General features: G+C 42.0%; 1 protein-coding gene across 1 annotated transcript in view; it reads right to left on the bottom strand.

The window, feature by feature from the left end:
- Positions 1-10,510: 10,510 nt before the first annotated feature.
- Positions 10,511-16,647, bottom strand: part of wars2 (tryptophanyl tRNA synthetase 2, mitochondrial) — a 12,637-nt gene continuing 6,500 nt past the window's right edge. Inside the window, exons 2-6 of the mRNA XM_084179379.1 lie at positions 16,345-16,602; positions 14,151-14,231; positions 13,426-13,508; positions 13,196-13,314; positions 10,511-12,561 (exon numbers count right to left, since the gene is read on the bottom strand). Of these exons, the coding sequence (XP_084035505.1) occupies positions 12,113-12,561; positions 13,196-13,314; positions 13,426-13,508; positions 14,151-14,231; positions 16,345-16,602 (990 nt within the window). The 3' untranslated portion in view covers positions 10,511-12,112. The remainder of the gene's footprint in view (positions 12,562-13,195; positions 13,315-13,425; positions 13,509-14,150; positions 14,232-16,344; positions 16,603-16,647) is intronic.

The raw sequence follows: 16,647 nt of genomic DNA, 5'->3' as shown, positions 1-16,647 counted from the left end.
TCCTGGAGTGGCCTAGCCAGTCTCTAGACCTGAACCCAATAGAAAATCTTTGGAGGGAGCTGAAAGTCGGTATTGCCCTGAGATATCCCTTTCTCTAACCAAGGTTCTGGGCGTACTGCCAAATTGCAGATACTAATAGTGAGGATTCGTTCAATCAGTCACTTGCATGAACACATAAATTGTTTTTAAGAAAAGCACAAACATAGAACACAGAAATTGGTAAATAGAAAAGCACCAACATAAAATATTACATCACATTCCATCCTCTTATCACGTGTGTGATAATAATCATTACATTTTAATTTAATGTAAGCATTTAGATTTTTGCTTCTACCATATTTCTATTAAGGTAAGGGAAATCAACACATAAAACCAGACACTTTTCAAACCCTTCATTCTGGGTTATACAATCTAATTAGTATGGTAATACTATTATCATAATAAAGGTTATACTTCTATTAATGGGACTGAATTGATAAAAAATACACACACATGAATAGCATGTTAAATAACACAATTTAGACAAACGAAGAAAAAAAACACACGCTGCAGCCAATTTGGCAACTTGGGATCCCCAACTTCCAAACAGGGATTCCAACCAAGTTGCAGGCGTTGAGGGGAATTATTCTTAGCAACAGTGGCAATGTATTCGGCAAGATCAGGCATATTAGAAGAGTGATCTGGGACAACATTCATCGCCAATGATTGCACAAGTGCCCCCTTGACCTGCCAAAAGATAGTCAAGAGCCTCTCTGTTTTGCAGAGTCAATTTACGCAATTATTATTTTAGTCTCTAGAGATCTCCTGAATTTAGTCTAGGGCACATGCATATTGACTTTCACAGGGAAGAGATTGGGTTATAACAGTTTCACACCAACCTTGATAAGAATGAGATTGGTGCAAGGTTATCCCAAGCTACAATCTAGTGGCTCTCCTCCCAATTTAGGGGAATAGCTTTGTCTCTAGAAGCTCGCCTTTTCAAATCATAATTTTAACTATTGATCAATTATCCAACCCAAATTTAGAATGACAGTCCTTAGTGCTTCACGTTGGTTCTATCACTTTAATCACACATCTTATATTTCTAGCATTAACTATTCTTATCACTTGTGGTAATACCAATCTGGCATCTCAATGCATTTTATGTCTAAATTACTATACATTTCACAGTGTGCAGACCTCCACAATCAACCTGATACCCCAAATAAACAATTTTGGATAAGCTAAATCAATTACGGGCACGGTTGACCACCCCCCTCCCTCCCGGCACTCATCCTTCTGGCATTTCTTCATGTTTTTCTTCAGGTAGTGTTTCAGTTCGTCCTCCCAATGGCACATGTTCAAAGTGGATGGACCTTGATAATGTCTCTCACCTGAGCCGCCACTGTCCTTTACAGTCCATTATGTCTTGTCCATTTTCCTACCAGTAAACCAGCAAGTTTGGACGGGATCTCTCTCCATGCTCCCTCCACGTGGACTCATGTCGCACTCCTGAGAGAAAAGGCATGAGAGGAAAGGTAGTTGATAGCTTCGACTGGATGCTGTGTACAGGTTGCTGGCTCGGACTCAGGTCTCACGGTAGAAGTGGTGAAGGACCATACTGAACACCATTGTCGCCATTGCTTCAGCCTGTTAGGGGGGGGGGGGGGGGGGGGGGGTGGGGGTGGGGGGTAGAGGTTCACACTGTTCTTCAGGAAATTCAGGAAATCCAGACAAATTATTCACTGTATGACAAATTATTACTACTACCAATATTCTTAATACAGATTTCTAAAACAAATGTCAAAGAGAATAACAACACACAGTTGAAACCATTTTATTTCTCCAAATTGGCTTTACTCCCCTATCATATTGCCGATCTATGGAGTAAGAGGGCTAATCCTTAGTGAGAAATCCCAACCATCCAGCAGACCCAATCTCGTGAGATTTGTTATTGAAGCAAGACAAAATCAAAGAAAATTAAACAACAGCAATACACATATCACTCGAGGTGGGGAAAACTTCAATCCATTTGGAGTAACTGTCAACCATTATTAAACATTTTTTCCTTTTACTGGCAGGCATGTTGAAGAAAATCAATTTGCATATTTACCAAAGGCCCCCAGGGGACTGGTAATAATTCCCCCTTTGGACACATGCCTCACATCTTGATTCATGCGTCCAAAAAAACAACAAGACTGCCTGTTAAATAAAAAATAAACAAATTAGAATAACAAATCAAATTAGAATTAAAACTCTTGATAACTCCATAAGGAAATAATTGTATCCCATGAGGTAATGGTGAAATAGACTAGACAGGTGTCCCTCATTCAGGGGCAACACTCTCTCTCTCTGTCCTTCTCGTGGTCCGAATCACACATGGGACTGTTGATAAATTATAAATTATTACATAGCCCATTTAAATCTCACCCAATGTCTCCAGTCTTTCTAGTGAGGGTGATAAGGCCTCACCAGGAAGTCAGAACAGAGGTCAGAGGTCAGTCAGCCCTATTAAGTGAGTGTTTGTTTTCCTGTACCTCAGACATTCTTTAAAGATATTACAAACATTTCAAACATTTTGTGTATCAGGTTTACATTGGGGTTTTCAGTACATTTCTTCAAATCAAGAGAATTTATGTGTGTGCACCCAAAACTCTGACAATAGAAACTTCAGAAAATTTCATTTGTGTATAGCATCCTAAAACCAAAATAAAAAGACCCCACGCAATAAATCAAACAGAATATTAATCACTAACAAATATTCATTAACAGGTGTGTGGGTGCTGGTGTGTATATAGTAAAAATTGTAGGGTAAAAACAAACAAAATGGCCAGGCCTTACTTAATTTGGGAGCTCCCTTAACAGCTGGATCCGGGTACCTTTAACTGCTCTCCTAAGGCACTTGCCTTAGGGAGCCTTTCAAAGGGAGAGATACAGAATCATTGATAAACATGAAAAAAAAACTTGGTAGCGGACATTCCATCAGTCGTATACAGAATTATACTTCAGACACATCAGATGATACAGTGTCCCGTCTAGCTGAATAGGCACCTTCTAAAGTAAACAATCCCAGAGCCCCTCTCTTGTAATCATTGTCATTTTGACCTGTTGCATTGACATACAATTCTGTACAAACTGTCCCTGGGACATAAAACTAGTCAAAATATGAAACCTGTTGTTTAACATCTCTGCTAGGACCTTCAAAAAGTTGGTGCTGGCTTATCAGCTCAATATTCGGTACTTAAAACATTTACTTGGATCTACTTCATTCTGGACACAGTTCCATGTAATGGAAAAAATATTCTTGTTTTAGATGACATTACTTACTTAAATTACTGGACACAGTTCCACGTAATAGAAACAAATGATTGTTTTAGATGACATTACCTTCTTACTTAAATCACTGGTGCTACCCAAACTATAGAATTGAGAAATAAATTGTCAAAAACTTGTCTTATTCAATTATTCATACTTCTGTCCAAAATTTCCCCACTGTCTCTCTTACAGCCTGTTTGAGTTCAGTGAGTACTGGCAGCTATCTGTTGTTCCACAGGAAGCTTATCTCTAACCCAAACAAAAGATTCCTTAAACACGAGAGCAGTGGACCAGGCCTTGAAGAGTGAGCGGCCTCTAATTTAATATCAGTCCCAAAATACTCAATCCCTCTGTCTTACTTCTTCAAATTACTAAGATATTGCATTATTGGTGTACTATCTGAAAATCAATTACCATTCACTTTGTTACTTTCACTAGTCTCCATATCTGTTTCCTTCAACTAGGACTCCCTTCTTCCCAATAGGAAGACCTTCTCAATCACTACTACTAATACACACGGATCACTCTCAAACAGTGTTCTGCTTTTCCCCCTATTGCAAGGTTTAAAACAAAACAAAAATGATCACTTTCTCCATTTTGGAAGGCATTGTTTTCATTTTAGTCTACCCTAGCAATGTTACTCTTAATATTTATTACACATTTCTGTTGGATATTCACTTTCTGCTTCCACTTATTAAATGTATATTATTTTAAGATTAACATGTAATGCTTTGGAGGGATCAATATGGATTAACTGGGTTGGCACTGTCTATCAGTCCCCTGTAGATGGTATGGTGCTCTGTCCATAATAAGTCTCTACCTTGCAAGTTAAACGGTTGAGTAGGTGAATACAGAAAATCATTGGTTCTGTTTAACAGGGTATGGGGTTTACTTCAAAATGTATTACCAGGGTGGAAGAAAGCATTTATAGTTTTATTGATTAGGGGTAAGTCAAGTCCCGTACAATGCTTTAACCTTATCTTTCTCAAATGATCCATAAAGGGCCCACTGAACATTCCTCAGAATACTTTTTACACCCCTTACGTACATCTAAGTGTGGGTGTGCAACTTGTATACTATTATAATTTTTTCTATTGTTACTTCATCAGATCTCTAGTAACACATTATACTCAATATTATGTGACTTTATCTCTAGTAACCCATTATACATTTGTGTTACATAACAAATTCCTCCTCTACACCAGCATTCTATTAATATAGGGGTTTAAATATTCACTCTAGTGTCCTATTTAACAGCATATTCCGGGAATAATAATATCTTCTTTCATATCTCCATATAGAATCCCTTTATAATGTTATAAATCTTTAGGTTTTCACCTCCACACCGCAGCAACGATCACAGCGCAGCAGCCCGAGAGGTACACATCTCTTTCATATCGAGGAAATCAGTGTCCGGGGGCTTTTACACTCAAATATTTCAATGGCTTCTCCTGTCAGTGCCCTCAAAGCTCATCACTAAGCTAAGGATCCTAGGACTAAACACCTCCCTCTGCAACTGGATCCTGGACTTCCTGACGGGCCGCCCCCAGGTGGTAAGGGTAGGTAACAACACATCTGCCACACTGATCCTCAACACGGGGGCCCCTCAGGGGTGCGTGCTCAGTCCCCTCCTGTACTCCCTGTTCACCCATGACTACATGGCCAGGCCCGACTCCAACACCATCATTAAGTTTGCCGACGACACAACAGTGGTAGGCCTGATCACCGACAACGATGAGACAGCCTATAGGGAGGAGGTCAGAGACCTGGCCGTGTGGTGCCAGGATAACAACCTCTCCCTCAACGTGACCAAGACAAAGGAGATGATTGTGGACTACAGGAAAAAAAAGAGGGCTGAGCACGCCCCCATTCTCATCGACGGGGCTGTAGTGGAACAGGTTGAGAGCTTCAAATTCCTTGGTGTCCACATCACCAACGAACTATCATGGTCCAAACACACCAAGACAGTCGTGAAGAGGGCACGACAAAGCCTATTCCCCCTCAGGAGACTGAAAAGATTCGGCATGGGTCCTCAGATCCTCAGAAAATTCTACAGCTGCACCATCGAGAGCATCCTGACTGGTTGCATCACCGCCTGGTATGGCAACTGCTTGGCCTCCGACCGTAAGGCACTACAGAGGGTAGTGCGTACGGCCCAGTACATCACTGGGGCCAAGCTTCCTGCCATCCAGGACCTCTATACCAGGCGGTGTCAGAGGAAGGCCCTCAAAATTGTCAAAGACTCCAGCCACCCTAGTCATAGACTGTTCTCTCTGCTACCGCACGGCAAGCGGTACCGTAGTGCCAAGTCTAGGTCCAAAAGACTTCTCAACAGCTTCTACCCCCAAGCCATAAGACTCCTGAACAGCTAATCATGGCTACCCGGACTATTTGCACTGCCCCCCCCCACCCCAACTTTTTACGCTGCTGCTACTCTGTTAATTATTTATGCATAGTCACTTTAACTCTACCCACATGTACATACAGTGGGGGAAAAAAGTATTTAGTCAGCCACCAATTGTGCAAGTTCTCCCACTTAAAAAGATGAGAGAGGCCTGTAATTTTCATCATAGGTACACGTCAACTATGACAGACAAATTGAGATTTTTTTTCTCCAGAAAATCACATTGTAGGATTTTTAATGAATTTATTTGCAAATTATGGTGGAAAATAAGTATTTGGTCACCTACAAACAAGCAAGATTTCTGGCTCTCACAGACCTGTAACTTCTTCTTTAAGAGGCTCCTCTGTCCTCCACTCGTTACCTGTATTAATGGCACCTGTTTGATCTTGTTATCAGTATAAAAGACACCTGTCCACAACCTCAAACAGTCACACTCCAAACTCCACTATGGCCAAGACCAAAGAGCTGTCAAAGGACACCAGAAACAAAATTGTAGACCTGCACCAGGCTGGGAAGACTGAATCTGCAATAGGTAAGCAGCTTGGTTTGAAGAAATCAACTGTGGGAGCAATTATTAGGAAATGGAAGACATACAAGACCACTGATAATCTCCCTCGATCTGGGGCTCCACGCAAGATCTCACCCCGTGGGGTCAAAATGATCACAAGAACGGTGAGCAAAAATCCCAGAACCACACGGGGGGACCTAGTGAATGACCTGCAGAGAGCTGGGACCAAAGTAACAAAGCCTACCATCAGTAACACACTATGCCGCCAGGGACTCATATCCTGCAGTGCCAGACGTGTCCCCCTGCTTAAGCCAGTACATGTCCAGGCCCGTCTGAAGTTTGCTAGAGTGCATTTGGATGATCCAGAAGAGGATTGGGAGAATGTCATATGGTCAGATGAAACCAAAATATAACTTTTTGGTAAAAACTCAACTCGTCGTGTTTGGAGTTGCATCCAAAGAACACCATACCTACTGTGAAGCATGGGGGTGGAAACATCATGCTTTGGGGCTGTTTTTCTGCAAAGGGACCAGGACGACTGATCCGTGTAAAGGAAAGAATGAATGCGGCCATGTATCGTGAGATTTTGAGTGAAAACCTCCTTCCATCAGCAAGGGCATTGAAGATGAAACGTGGCTGGGTCTTTCAGCATGACAATGATCCCAAACACACCGCCCGGGCAATGAAGGAGAGGCTTCGTAAGAAGCATTTCAAGGTCCTGGAGTGGCCTAGCCAGTCTCCAGATCTCAACCCCATAGAAAATCTTTGGAGGGAGTTGAAAGTCCGTGTTGCCCAGCGACAGCCCCAAAACATCACTGCTCTAGAGGAGATCTGCATGGAGGAATGAGCCAAAATAGTAGCAACAGTGTGTGAAAACCTTGTGAAGACTTACAGAAAACGTTTGACCTGTGTCATTGCCAACAAAGGGTATATAACAAAGTATTGAGAAACTTTTGTTATTGACCAAATACTTATTTTCCACCATAATTTGCAAATAAATTCATTAAAAATCCTACAATGTGATTTTCTTTCCTCATTTTGTCTGTCATAGTTGACGTGTACCTATGATGAAAATTACAGGCCTCTCTAATCTTTTTAAGTGGGAGAACTTGCACAATTGGTGGCTGACTAAAAACGTTTTTCCCCCACTGTATTACTTCAACTACCTCAACTAGCCGGTGCCCCCGCACATTGACTCTGCACCGGTACCCCCCTGTATATATAGCCTCCCTACTGTTATTTTATTTTAACTCTTTTTTTCTCAACACTTTTTTTGTTGTTGTTTTATTTTTATTTTTTATTAAAAATAAATGCACTGTTGGTTAAGGGCTGTAAGTAAGCATTTCACTGTAATGTCTGCACCTGTTGTATTCGGCGCATGTGGCCAATACAATTTGATTTGATTTGATCGATGGGCGTTGGTGGACAGAACCCCTAGATATTGTTATACATCGAAAAGCTCAGCTCACACAGAACTGGTTGGGGTATTCATTATTTTCGCTATATAACTATACATAGGTATTCACACCCACACCACTCCATGTGCATCTATGCACCATATGTATCTTCAACGGTTCTAGCCTCCCAGAGACAGTGGTCCCAGACCACATAGACAATTCAGAAATGACTATAGACCGCTACCTATACATATAAAACAACACCCTGTGCTATTATTAGTAGTCCCAGACTACGATGGGTGGTGGTGGACGGAACCCCTAGATAACGTTATAGATGGAAAAACTCTCTCACACAGAACTGGAAAACTCAGCTCACATTCACACCGGAGCTAGTCCCCTGACAGCTCTCATTCACTCAGTACGTTATAGCTACATTTCAATCTCTTATTATCCTAATTTAAATCAATCTTATTATCCAAATTTCAATCTTAATATTAATAATTTCAATCAATTTATTATCCAAATTTAAATCAACTTAATATGTCATAACTCATAATCACACAACTTTCACATCCACATTCACTTAGTACTATTCCCAAACACACTTCCCATTCATATAGAATAACATCTTGAACTAGTGGTACCCTCCTTCTACATCTTTATGTTTAGTTTTATTGTTTTATAATATTTTGTATTTATTTTTTTATCAGTTGCCGTCCCTCAATTGTTCACGGATGATGTGTCTCCCCCTGGGCAGCTCACAGTAAGGGTCTGGTCTGGGCGGGTCTCGTCGTCTTTTGGTCAGACGGGAATTTCCCTCACACTTTTTAAAAAGCGCCACCGGTTTCCTCGCAGACCCCCACTGGAAAGCTCCGCAGGCAGAATCAGTCATCCTGTTTGTTGACGCCAAATTGTCGTGGAAATCCTTACACAGGGACACTCAAAGTCAATATTAAATGAATCACTCTTTATTGTCAGCAAGCTGGAGAGGTCACAGTCAAACTTAGATGCATAAAGTACCAGTCTGAAGTGAGCTCTAACGGGGCAGTCCCGTATTTGCATCATTCATAATTAATGTTTGCTTCATGCATGTGACAGACCAATACCTCACAAGGCTTCTTCTCTCTAAGCTGAGACCTTGAAATTGAGATATCCCTTTCTCTAAACAAGGTTCTCCCGAGTGGCGCAGTGGTCTAAGGCACTGCATCGCAGTGCTAGCTGTGCCACTAGAGATCCTGGTTCGATTCCAGGCTCTGTCGCAGCCGGCCGCGACCAGGAGACCCATGGGCGGCGCACAATTGGTCCAGCGTCGTCCAAGGTAGAGGAGGGTTTGGCCGGCAGGGATGTGGGTTCGTTTCCCACGGGGGGTCAGTATGAAAAAAAATTAATACATGTATGCATTCACTAACTGTAAGTCGTGCTGGATAAGAGCGTCTGACAAATGTTCTGGGTGTACTGCCAAATTGCAGATACTGATAGTGAGGATTCCTTCAGTCACTTGCATGTACACAGAAATTGGTTTATAGAAAAGCACAAACATAACATTTTGGTCACAGTTCACTCGACTGATTTATGGTACTTTCAAGGCAATTGGGAACTCAGAAAAATACGAAGTAAAATCATGACGTCAGTGAACTTCAGGTCAGAGCTCTAGAAAGAGGCCAGAGTTCCCGAGTTGGATGACCGTTCAAAATGATTTTTCCCAGTCTGAGTTCTTTTTTTCCAGAATTCCCAGTTGTCTTGAACGCACTGAAGTCTGAGATTTCCGAGTTCCCAGTTGTTTTGAACGCGGCATCAGATTGTAACTATGGTACCTCAGGGTTGCCAGCTCAGACCCCCTTTTCCAGGAGTTTTATTTTTATTTAGCGTATAAACTTCTGTGTTTGCCCCCCATTTATTGATAAATCCCCCATCATAGTAATATTTCCTGCATCATATCCCCCTACGATGCCTTCCCCCATTTCTACCCCCCATGGACTTGAAACCCCCCCTACAAATCCCCCTAAAATGGTTTCATCCCTGTTTAGCTTTTGCGCTACGGTTAGGCTAGGCAATAGGCTTGTATATGGTGTGATGATCTGTGAGGTGAAAACATTTTATTTGCTTTGTGTTTTGTCAAAAACGGTAAACGACTTGTCAAGCCATGTGCTCTGGTTCTTGTATACACTAACAAGTACATGTAATATGCTGAAAAGTGGTCAAACTAAGTAAATATTTTTCAGGCAATGGGCGTAGACATCTTTGACTTTGTTTATTTGTGTCTTATAGTGAATGGCATTCTGAGTTTTCGCTTGTCTAACAAACAAACAAACATGGATGCCATCAGATAGAATTTAGCTGCTGTTAGTTTAGCTGACACACATCTCTTTTCTAAACAATATTACATTTCTCCCTTGTCCTCACCAGAGATGTGGTACATTGTAAACAAGTCTAGCTGTTAGGTCGCTAACTTATGTTTTGTTTTTTGTCAGCACAACCCGTTATTTAGACTGGTTTATGGAATGAGTTTGGCTGTGGATGTGTTCCGTGTGATGTTTGGATGATGAAGTTTGCATTTAAGGTGACATTGAGAATGGCTTCAGATTGAACATTTCTCACTGGAAATTGCTGCTGACACTGAACATAGCTTAGGGTTACAGTATTTAATTCCTTTCAGACTCTCCTATGACACTATTCCCAACATCGTATACCCCATAGGTGGTAAATAAACCCTTTTTAAGGTGATATAACTTGTATCATCATTATTATAGGGTTGTGAAACCCATAGCCGTATGGCTTCAGACCGAACATTTCTCACCATTTATTTAAGTTTTATAACAGTTAGTGTCCATTTATTTACAATAGTGTGTTTATTATTTATTGCTTTCTTCAATGGAAATACAGAATATGTATAAAAATGCCAAATATAACAAAAGCTAAATCAAGCAGATTTAATAATCAAGCAGAGATTTAATAATGACAGTCTATTTTATGTTTCTGGACATGATTGGTTGCTCTGAAAAACACAATTGGGCAAGATTTAAATAGGCCTATCAATAGCCTAACCAAACTTTGGCTAATGCATTTCTGAGATTAATTCATTACATACTAAGTACTAAAACATTATTAGTGAAGGGGTACATTGTTATTTCTAACTTCTGAGTAGCCTAAATCAATTAGCCTACTAGTACAAAAGTAAAAAAAAAAAAAAGTAAAACATGAATACAAAAACTTCAATGTTTGTTTTTTGTGTCAAATAATATGAATATGAAATACATTTCATAAACTTTTGAAAGTGCATTTGCCTCCGTTACTGTTTTCTATTTTAATTAAATTCATCTAACACTTCATAAAGTAGCCTGAGTCCGGCTACATGTGTTGCGAATGAAAATGCCTTTCAGTCCTTTCCGAGTATTTCAGCTGCTATTTTCAGACGAGTTTGTAGCCTATGCTCTGACGGAATAGCCTATACCATTGAGATACAATGCAGCTTTTCATATGGACAAATTGGGCATACACTCCATTTAACACTACTATAGGATAGGCCTACAAACCAGGACATATTTCGGCCACAGATGATGTCTGGATCGAATATAAATCAGAGAGGAGATTCAGCCGAGGTAGGCAAAATATGTTTTTAAATATATAAATCAAGTCGACCTCCTTCGTAAAAACGTTTGAAATTCGAATAAACCCGTTTTTATTTTACTCATGCTAGATTCGATTACATTTACATTCAAATGATCTTATAAAATATATGATACATTTTATACTGAAAGATCCTATACTGAAAGAATATACAAATATATTGCATGTCTTAAATTGAATTTGGTAGCCTACTCCTTAGTCCTTGTAGGCTATCATTGGCTAATATGAATAGCCTATATTTTCAGCCATATTTTCCACAGTCCAGCTCCCACAGAGGGATCTGTTCCATCACCAGGACTGTGGGAGAAAATATCAGGATGAACCACAGAGGGTGAAAATATTATCCTAAGCAGTCTGGATCTCAGGTTAGTCTATCCAAGTATCACAGTGAGGCTGAGCTCTTCTCTATGTTCCATCTCCATCTGTAGACCAAAGCCCACAACTGAACAGGCAGAATACCTCCTATTGACAGTGCATTAGCATACTCACTACCCACAGACTGTCTGATGAAGGCCATGAAGGGAAGAGGTGTGTGGGTTGTGTGTGATAGAGCTTGAGAAACCCACAGAGCATACTGTACATATTTATTCTTTAAATAATAAAAAAAGCATTGGCAGCAATATGAAACAAGGCAGAGCCTCATAAATGACAACACATAGTCAATCACCATAGCCAATCTTCCAGTCCCCACACAAAACAGAGTGCCAGTTCCTTTTGTCAGTCTGTCTGTCGCACTTTCATCTGTGCAACAAGTCTTTCAAATTTCTCAACCCGCCTTTCTGGATTGGGATCAATTCAGTTAATTCAGAAGTAAATTAAAATTCAATTAATTAATTGACAAATCATAGAAAACAATGGGCAATTTTTGACCCCCTTTTCCCCTCAGCAGAAGCCTACTCTGTGGCGGACCTCCTTGAGGACAGGTGCAGCCAGTTCCCTGGCCCTGTGGGCTCCGTGGGCCAGAAGCCTCTCCAGGTGCCCCCTGTCCCCCCTCAGCCTCTCAATCTCCTCCCTGATTGGCGTGAGGCGCTGCACCACGGCCTCCGCTACCAGCTGTTTGTACTTTCCCGTGTCCAGCCCCTTGGCCCACCTTACCACCTCCTCTACCGTGCACCCCACCACCGCCGCATGCATCAGAACCAGGTTGGACACGCCTGGACGAGCCTCAGGGTCAAAGGTCACCTCAGAGGTGAAGTCTGTGACGGCGCGGCGGATCTTGAGGACGATGTCGTCGGGAGAGTCGGTGAGGTTGACAGTGGCCATCTTCTGGGGGTCTGATTTGGACATCTTGGAGGAGGGGTCACGGAGGGATTTTACCTTCCGCGTGGAGCCTGATTGGGATGAAAGAGAATAGGTCTTGTTAAGGCTGGGTTGTGTTATAGCCTCTTATTAAGGTGGATGTATGCATGATATCATTGCATCAGATGAATCATGTCACCATAAGAACCAGGTCCTGGCAGTATGCTGTGAGGTGATGATTGGCAGGTGTCAGAAACTGCTGCTCGTGTCTCTTTCCCACAAAGCATCCAGCAGTAAACAGTCAAACACAGCACATGAAGACAGCATCAACCAGCCTGAGCCAACCACTGTAATACACACACACTTTCTATCTATTCATCTCAACACACGCACACCAAGTCATCTTGAGGACATACCAACCCCCCCCCAAAAAATAAATAATCTATTATCATTCTATTTCTCAGATATACGAGGACAGGAACAGTCCTTTAATCAAAGCTCCATTGCACGCATGGTTGGTTACATCTTGTGCTTTTATGATGGCTATAATGGAGAATAAAAGGGGGTCTCAGAGTCTCCATCAGTAGAATATGCTGGCCATGTGTCTGTCTGTCTGTCTGTCTGTCTGTGTAAACATTTGCATCTGGACGTGTATGAGAGAGAGAGAAATGTTGAGAGTACTCTGCCTGCAAATATAACCAATGATCATACAGTGTGCTGACTTACTGAGCAGAGCACGTGGTTCAGGGAAGAAGTCTCCGTATGTGTTGTTGAAGATGCGGGCCAGGTCCTGAGCCAGCTCCAGATGTTGTACCTGATCTTCTCCTACTGGGACGTGAGTGGACCTGTAAGAATATACAGGAGAAAACCCAAATGTTGTCTTCAATATTTTATTCATTTGAGGCAACAACAACACACAGACACACACAATGTGGTACTGTAGAGACTGATCTCACTTGTAGAGGAGAATATCTGCAGCCTGCAGGACGGGGTATGTGTACAGCCCCACACTCCCCTCATTCTTCTGTTTACTCTTCATCTGGGGAGAGAGGGGATAGAAAGAGAGAGAGCAGGAAGAGAAATTAAAGGAGAGAGAGAGAGAGAGAGAGAGAGAGAGGGAACAAGAAAAGGAAAATGTGTTGGGTTATTTTTAAGAAGGCATTTTCTCTTTACACGTGAAGAATGCTCCCACAAACCCAACATGGCTGAATTCACAGGACATTTTCCGCCACGTTTGACATGAACTCATCGGTTGCGTAAACAAAAAGGTGTTTTCTGAGTAGAACCAGAACACTGCTGGCCGTCCCTTCCTTCCCTCTGGCCTCCTAGTAAAACTGCACGTGGCCAGGGAAATCACTGTCATTATGAGAACGTTAAAAACAGATCTGCTAGGTGAGGTATGAGAAACAAACAGGACTAAAACAATAGTCAGGATGCTGAAAATGAGAAAATAAAATTGGATGAAGATGGAAGAATAGCATTGAACTTTCCACCATTTGTAACTGGACTAAATAATTGTACTTATCAGCACAATTCTCCCATTTAGTGAGTGCAGCACAAATTTCCCATTGAAATCAATGCACAATTTACATAAAATCTAATGATTGGTCCCCAAGTAAACTCATTCAGTGGTTCTACCACTGTATTTCAATTCCCACAGCATTCCCAAGCCGTTCTGTACCTTCCACTGAGGCAGGTGTCTGAGTCGGGGCATACTGGTAAGACAGCCTAGGATCCAGGAGAGTTCAGCGTGTTCATTGACCTGTGGAAGAGAGGGAGAGACATCACAACCAGTCAGTCAACATGATCGAAGCCCAAATATTGTTTGTCTGTAGCCCTTTCCACTCTTACCCGTATACAGGTTGAAAATGCCAGATTTGGACACTGATAAGCACCTAAACAAATGCGGTGAAAAGTACAGTAAATGTAAAATGCACATACAATCAACAGTTTGGATTCAGTCTTGTGTCAGGTGAACTGCTGTGTCCTCACCTTTAATCTAATAATTTTTCCATAATCTCCAACCGGTTCCCTTTTAATTGCTACCAAGGTTATGCATATGCTTCCCATATCTCATCTGTAATAAATATTTTAATTTAGCCCCATCCATATAGGTCAATTCCCACGAGTGTGAGGGGTTAAACAAAGCCTACCTGTAAATGTTTTATCAAAGTCTGTTCTCCACTAGTCTGGCTGACCCCATGGGTCGAGTCAGCCAGGCTACTTCTCCACCACTACAAAACATACTGTAACAAAAAACCTTTCAGATCCTCTGGGGACAGGTGGGGGTTCCTCCTAGCCCCACCATGTGGCAGAGATAGGAACTACACTGGATTCCCCCCACCCCCACTTCGCTCTCTGAGTCTGCGTTCCCTAACAGGTGCTCGGTTGGCCAGAGGCCATAGCCAATGGCCATACTCCATTATACATCGCTATCAAGGCATAAGAGCCATTAAATAACTCCAATCTCCTAGGCATTAGCAGGGCTGGTTTAACGACTCCCTCTCTGCATAACGCTACAACCATCCCATGCTTCTCTCTTTCTGACATGGGCCTCTCTCAAACCAATGGGCCTGGCCAACAACTCTCATTGGTGGGAAAAAAAGGGGCAAAATCCTTCTGCTTCAGAGAATTAAAGTTTATGGGCGCTGGCGAAGTGGCTGCCATCTCTCTCCACTTAAACAGATTGTAAAGAGTCTGATGTAAACTTAGGACAGCACAGAACTAAACCAGGATTTTACACTGAATGCATGTAGCTACAGATTTCTTACAGACAGACGATGAAACGTGAGATGGGAGGTTGATGACAGCAGTAACTGAAACAAAGACGCTACTAGTAATGTTATGGATTATGTCATTATAGGACAACTGACATTAGATTTAGTCATTACACAGTAGATCAACATCTCTTATTTCATTAGCGGGTGGGAGCCAAGATATTCCTATAAACCTCACAGCTTTGTGGATCTGCTGCTGTTATTCCAGTAAGAAAGGGTATAACTTTACTACGGTCTTTCTCTCGCACACACACACGCGCGCGCACACACACACACACTTCTCCATTTTCAAGATGAAGGCCATTCCCTTAAGACACTATTGATTTCAGCTTGTAACCACTTTTTCAATGAAGTCAAGTGTTTTCTTTGGGCGGTAGTGGTATTTGTACATGTGGAACAGACTCCAGCTCGTGTGTTCAATGGGAGGTCCCCTTCGCTGCCAAGATATGTGGCATGAAGCTAAACAGGAATAAAAATAGGGCTATGTGTGTAAGGAACATCACAGATGGATCACACTATCAAAACAGATATGGCATTTCCAGAAATAGACACACAAACACACAATTTAGGTGTCCAGGGAGAAGAAAATGTCTATTATGATTAACTTATTTTCCTAACACTTCCCTGAAAATGATCTGTTGAAGTGGTGCATGTTGTTCATCTATCATTATCCCCCTTCATGTGGCTTCCTCTGAAGTAAATGGTGGTTTGTGAATATGTGTTTTCCTAATCCCTGTGAATTTGCAGAGCACACAGAGAAGATAAGGATCGGAGTGATAAAATAAGCGTTTTAAAGCTGCTGCATTAGGTACACATTCAGAGTTTGCCATGATAAAATAAACATTCCAATATGGCCGCTGCTCCAGCTAAGTCTCTTGTTGATATGCTGGGAAACAGATCCAAGGCAGCCTGCTCAGACCGCCAAGTCACAAACACACACTCAGGTTTTCTACCTGTTTGTAAAACCACATTAGAATATAGGTTCAAACTCCTTTAATAGAGCAGTGATTGTATGTGTGTGGTGTGTGTGTGGCAGGGATGAACACTACCAATGGCGGGTGTATAGTGGTGGTCTGTGTGTGTGAGTGTCTGACTAACCTGTGACTGCTGGAAGAGGATAGATGTCTCTGGGTTGATGCCACAGGCCAGCAGGCTGGCAGCCATGTCCAGTATGTTAACCCGCAGCAAGGCTGGGTCCTGGGGCTGGGTGATGGAGTGCAGGTCCACTATGCTGTAGAGCACCGAGGGGTACTGGCTCTGCAGGGACACCCAGCTCTCCAGAGCTCCAAGGTAGTTCCCCAGGTGGGGCACACCCGTGGGCTGGATCCCTGAGAATACACGCCCACCTAGAGGCTCCTGGGGGGAGATTAGATTTTCATTGATGAGCTGTTATTCAGGCAT

Source organism: Coregonus lavaretus, assembly GCF_964263955.1.
Source record: "Coregonus lavaretus genome assembly, chromosome: 16".
Lineage (NCBI taxonomy): Eukaryota > Metazoa > Chordata > Actinopteri > Salmoniformes > Salmonidae > Coregonus > Coregonus lavaretus.
This window is presented reverse-complemented; position numbering and strand designations above follow the sequence as displayed.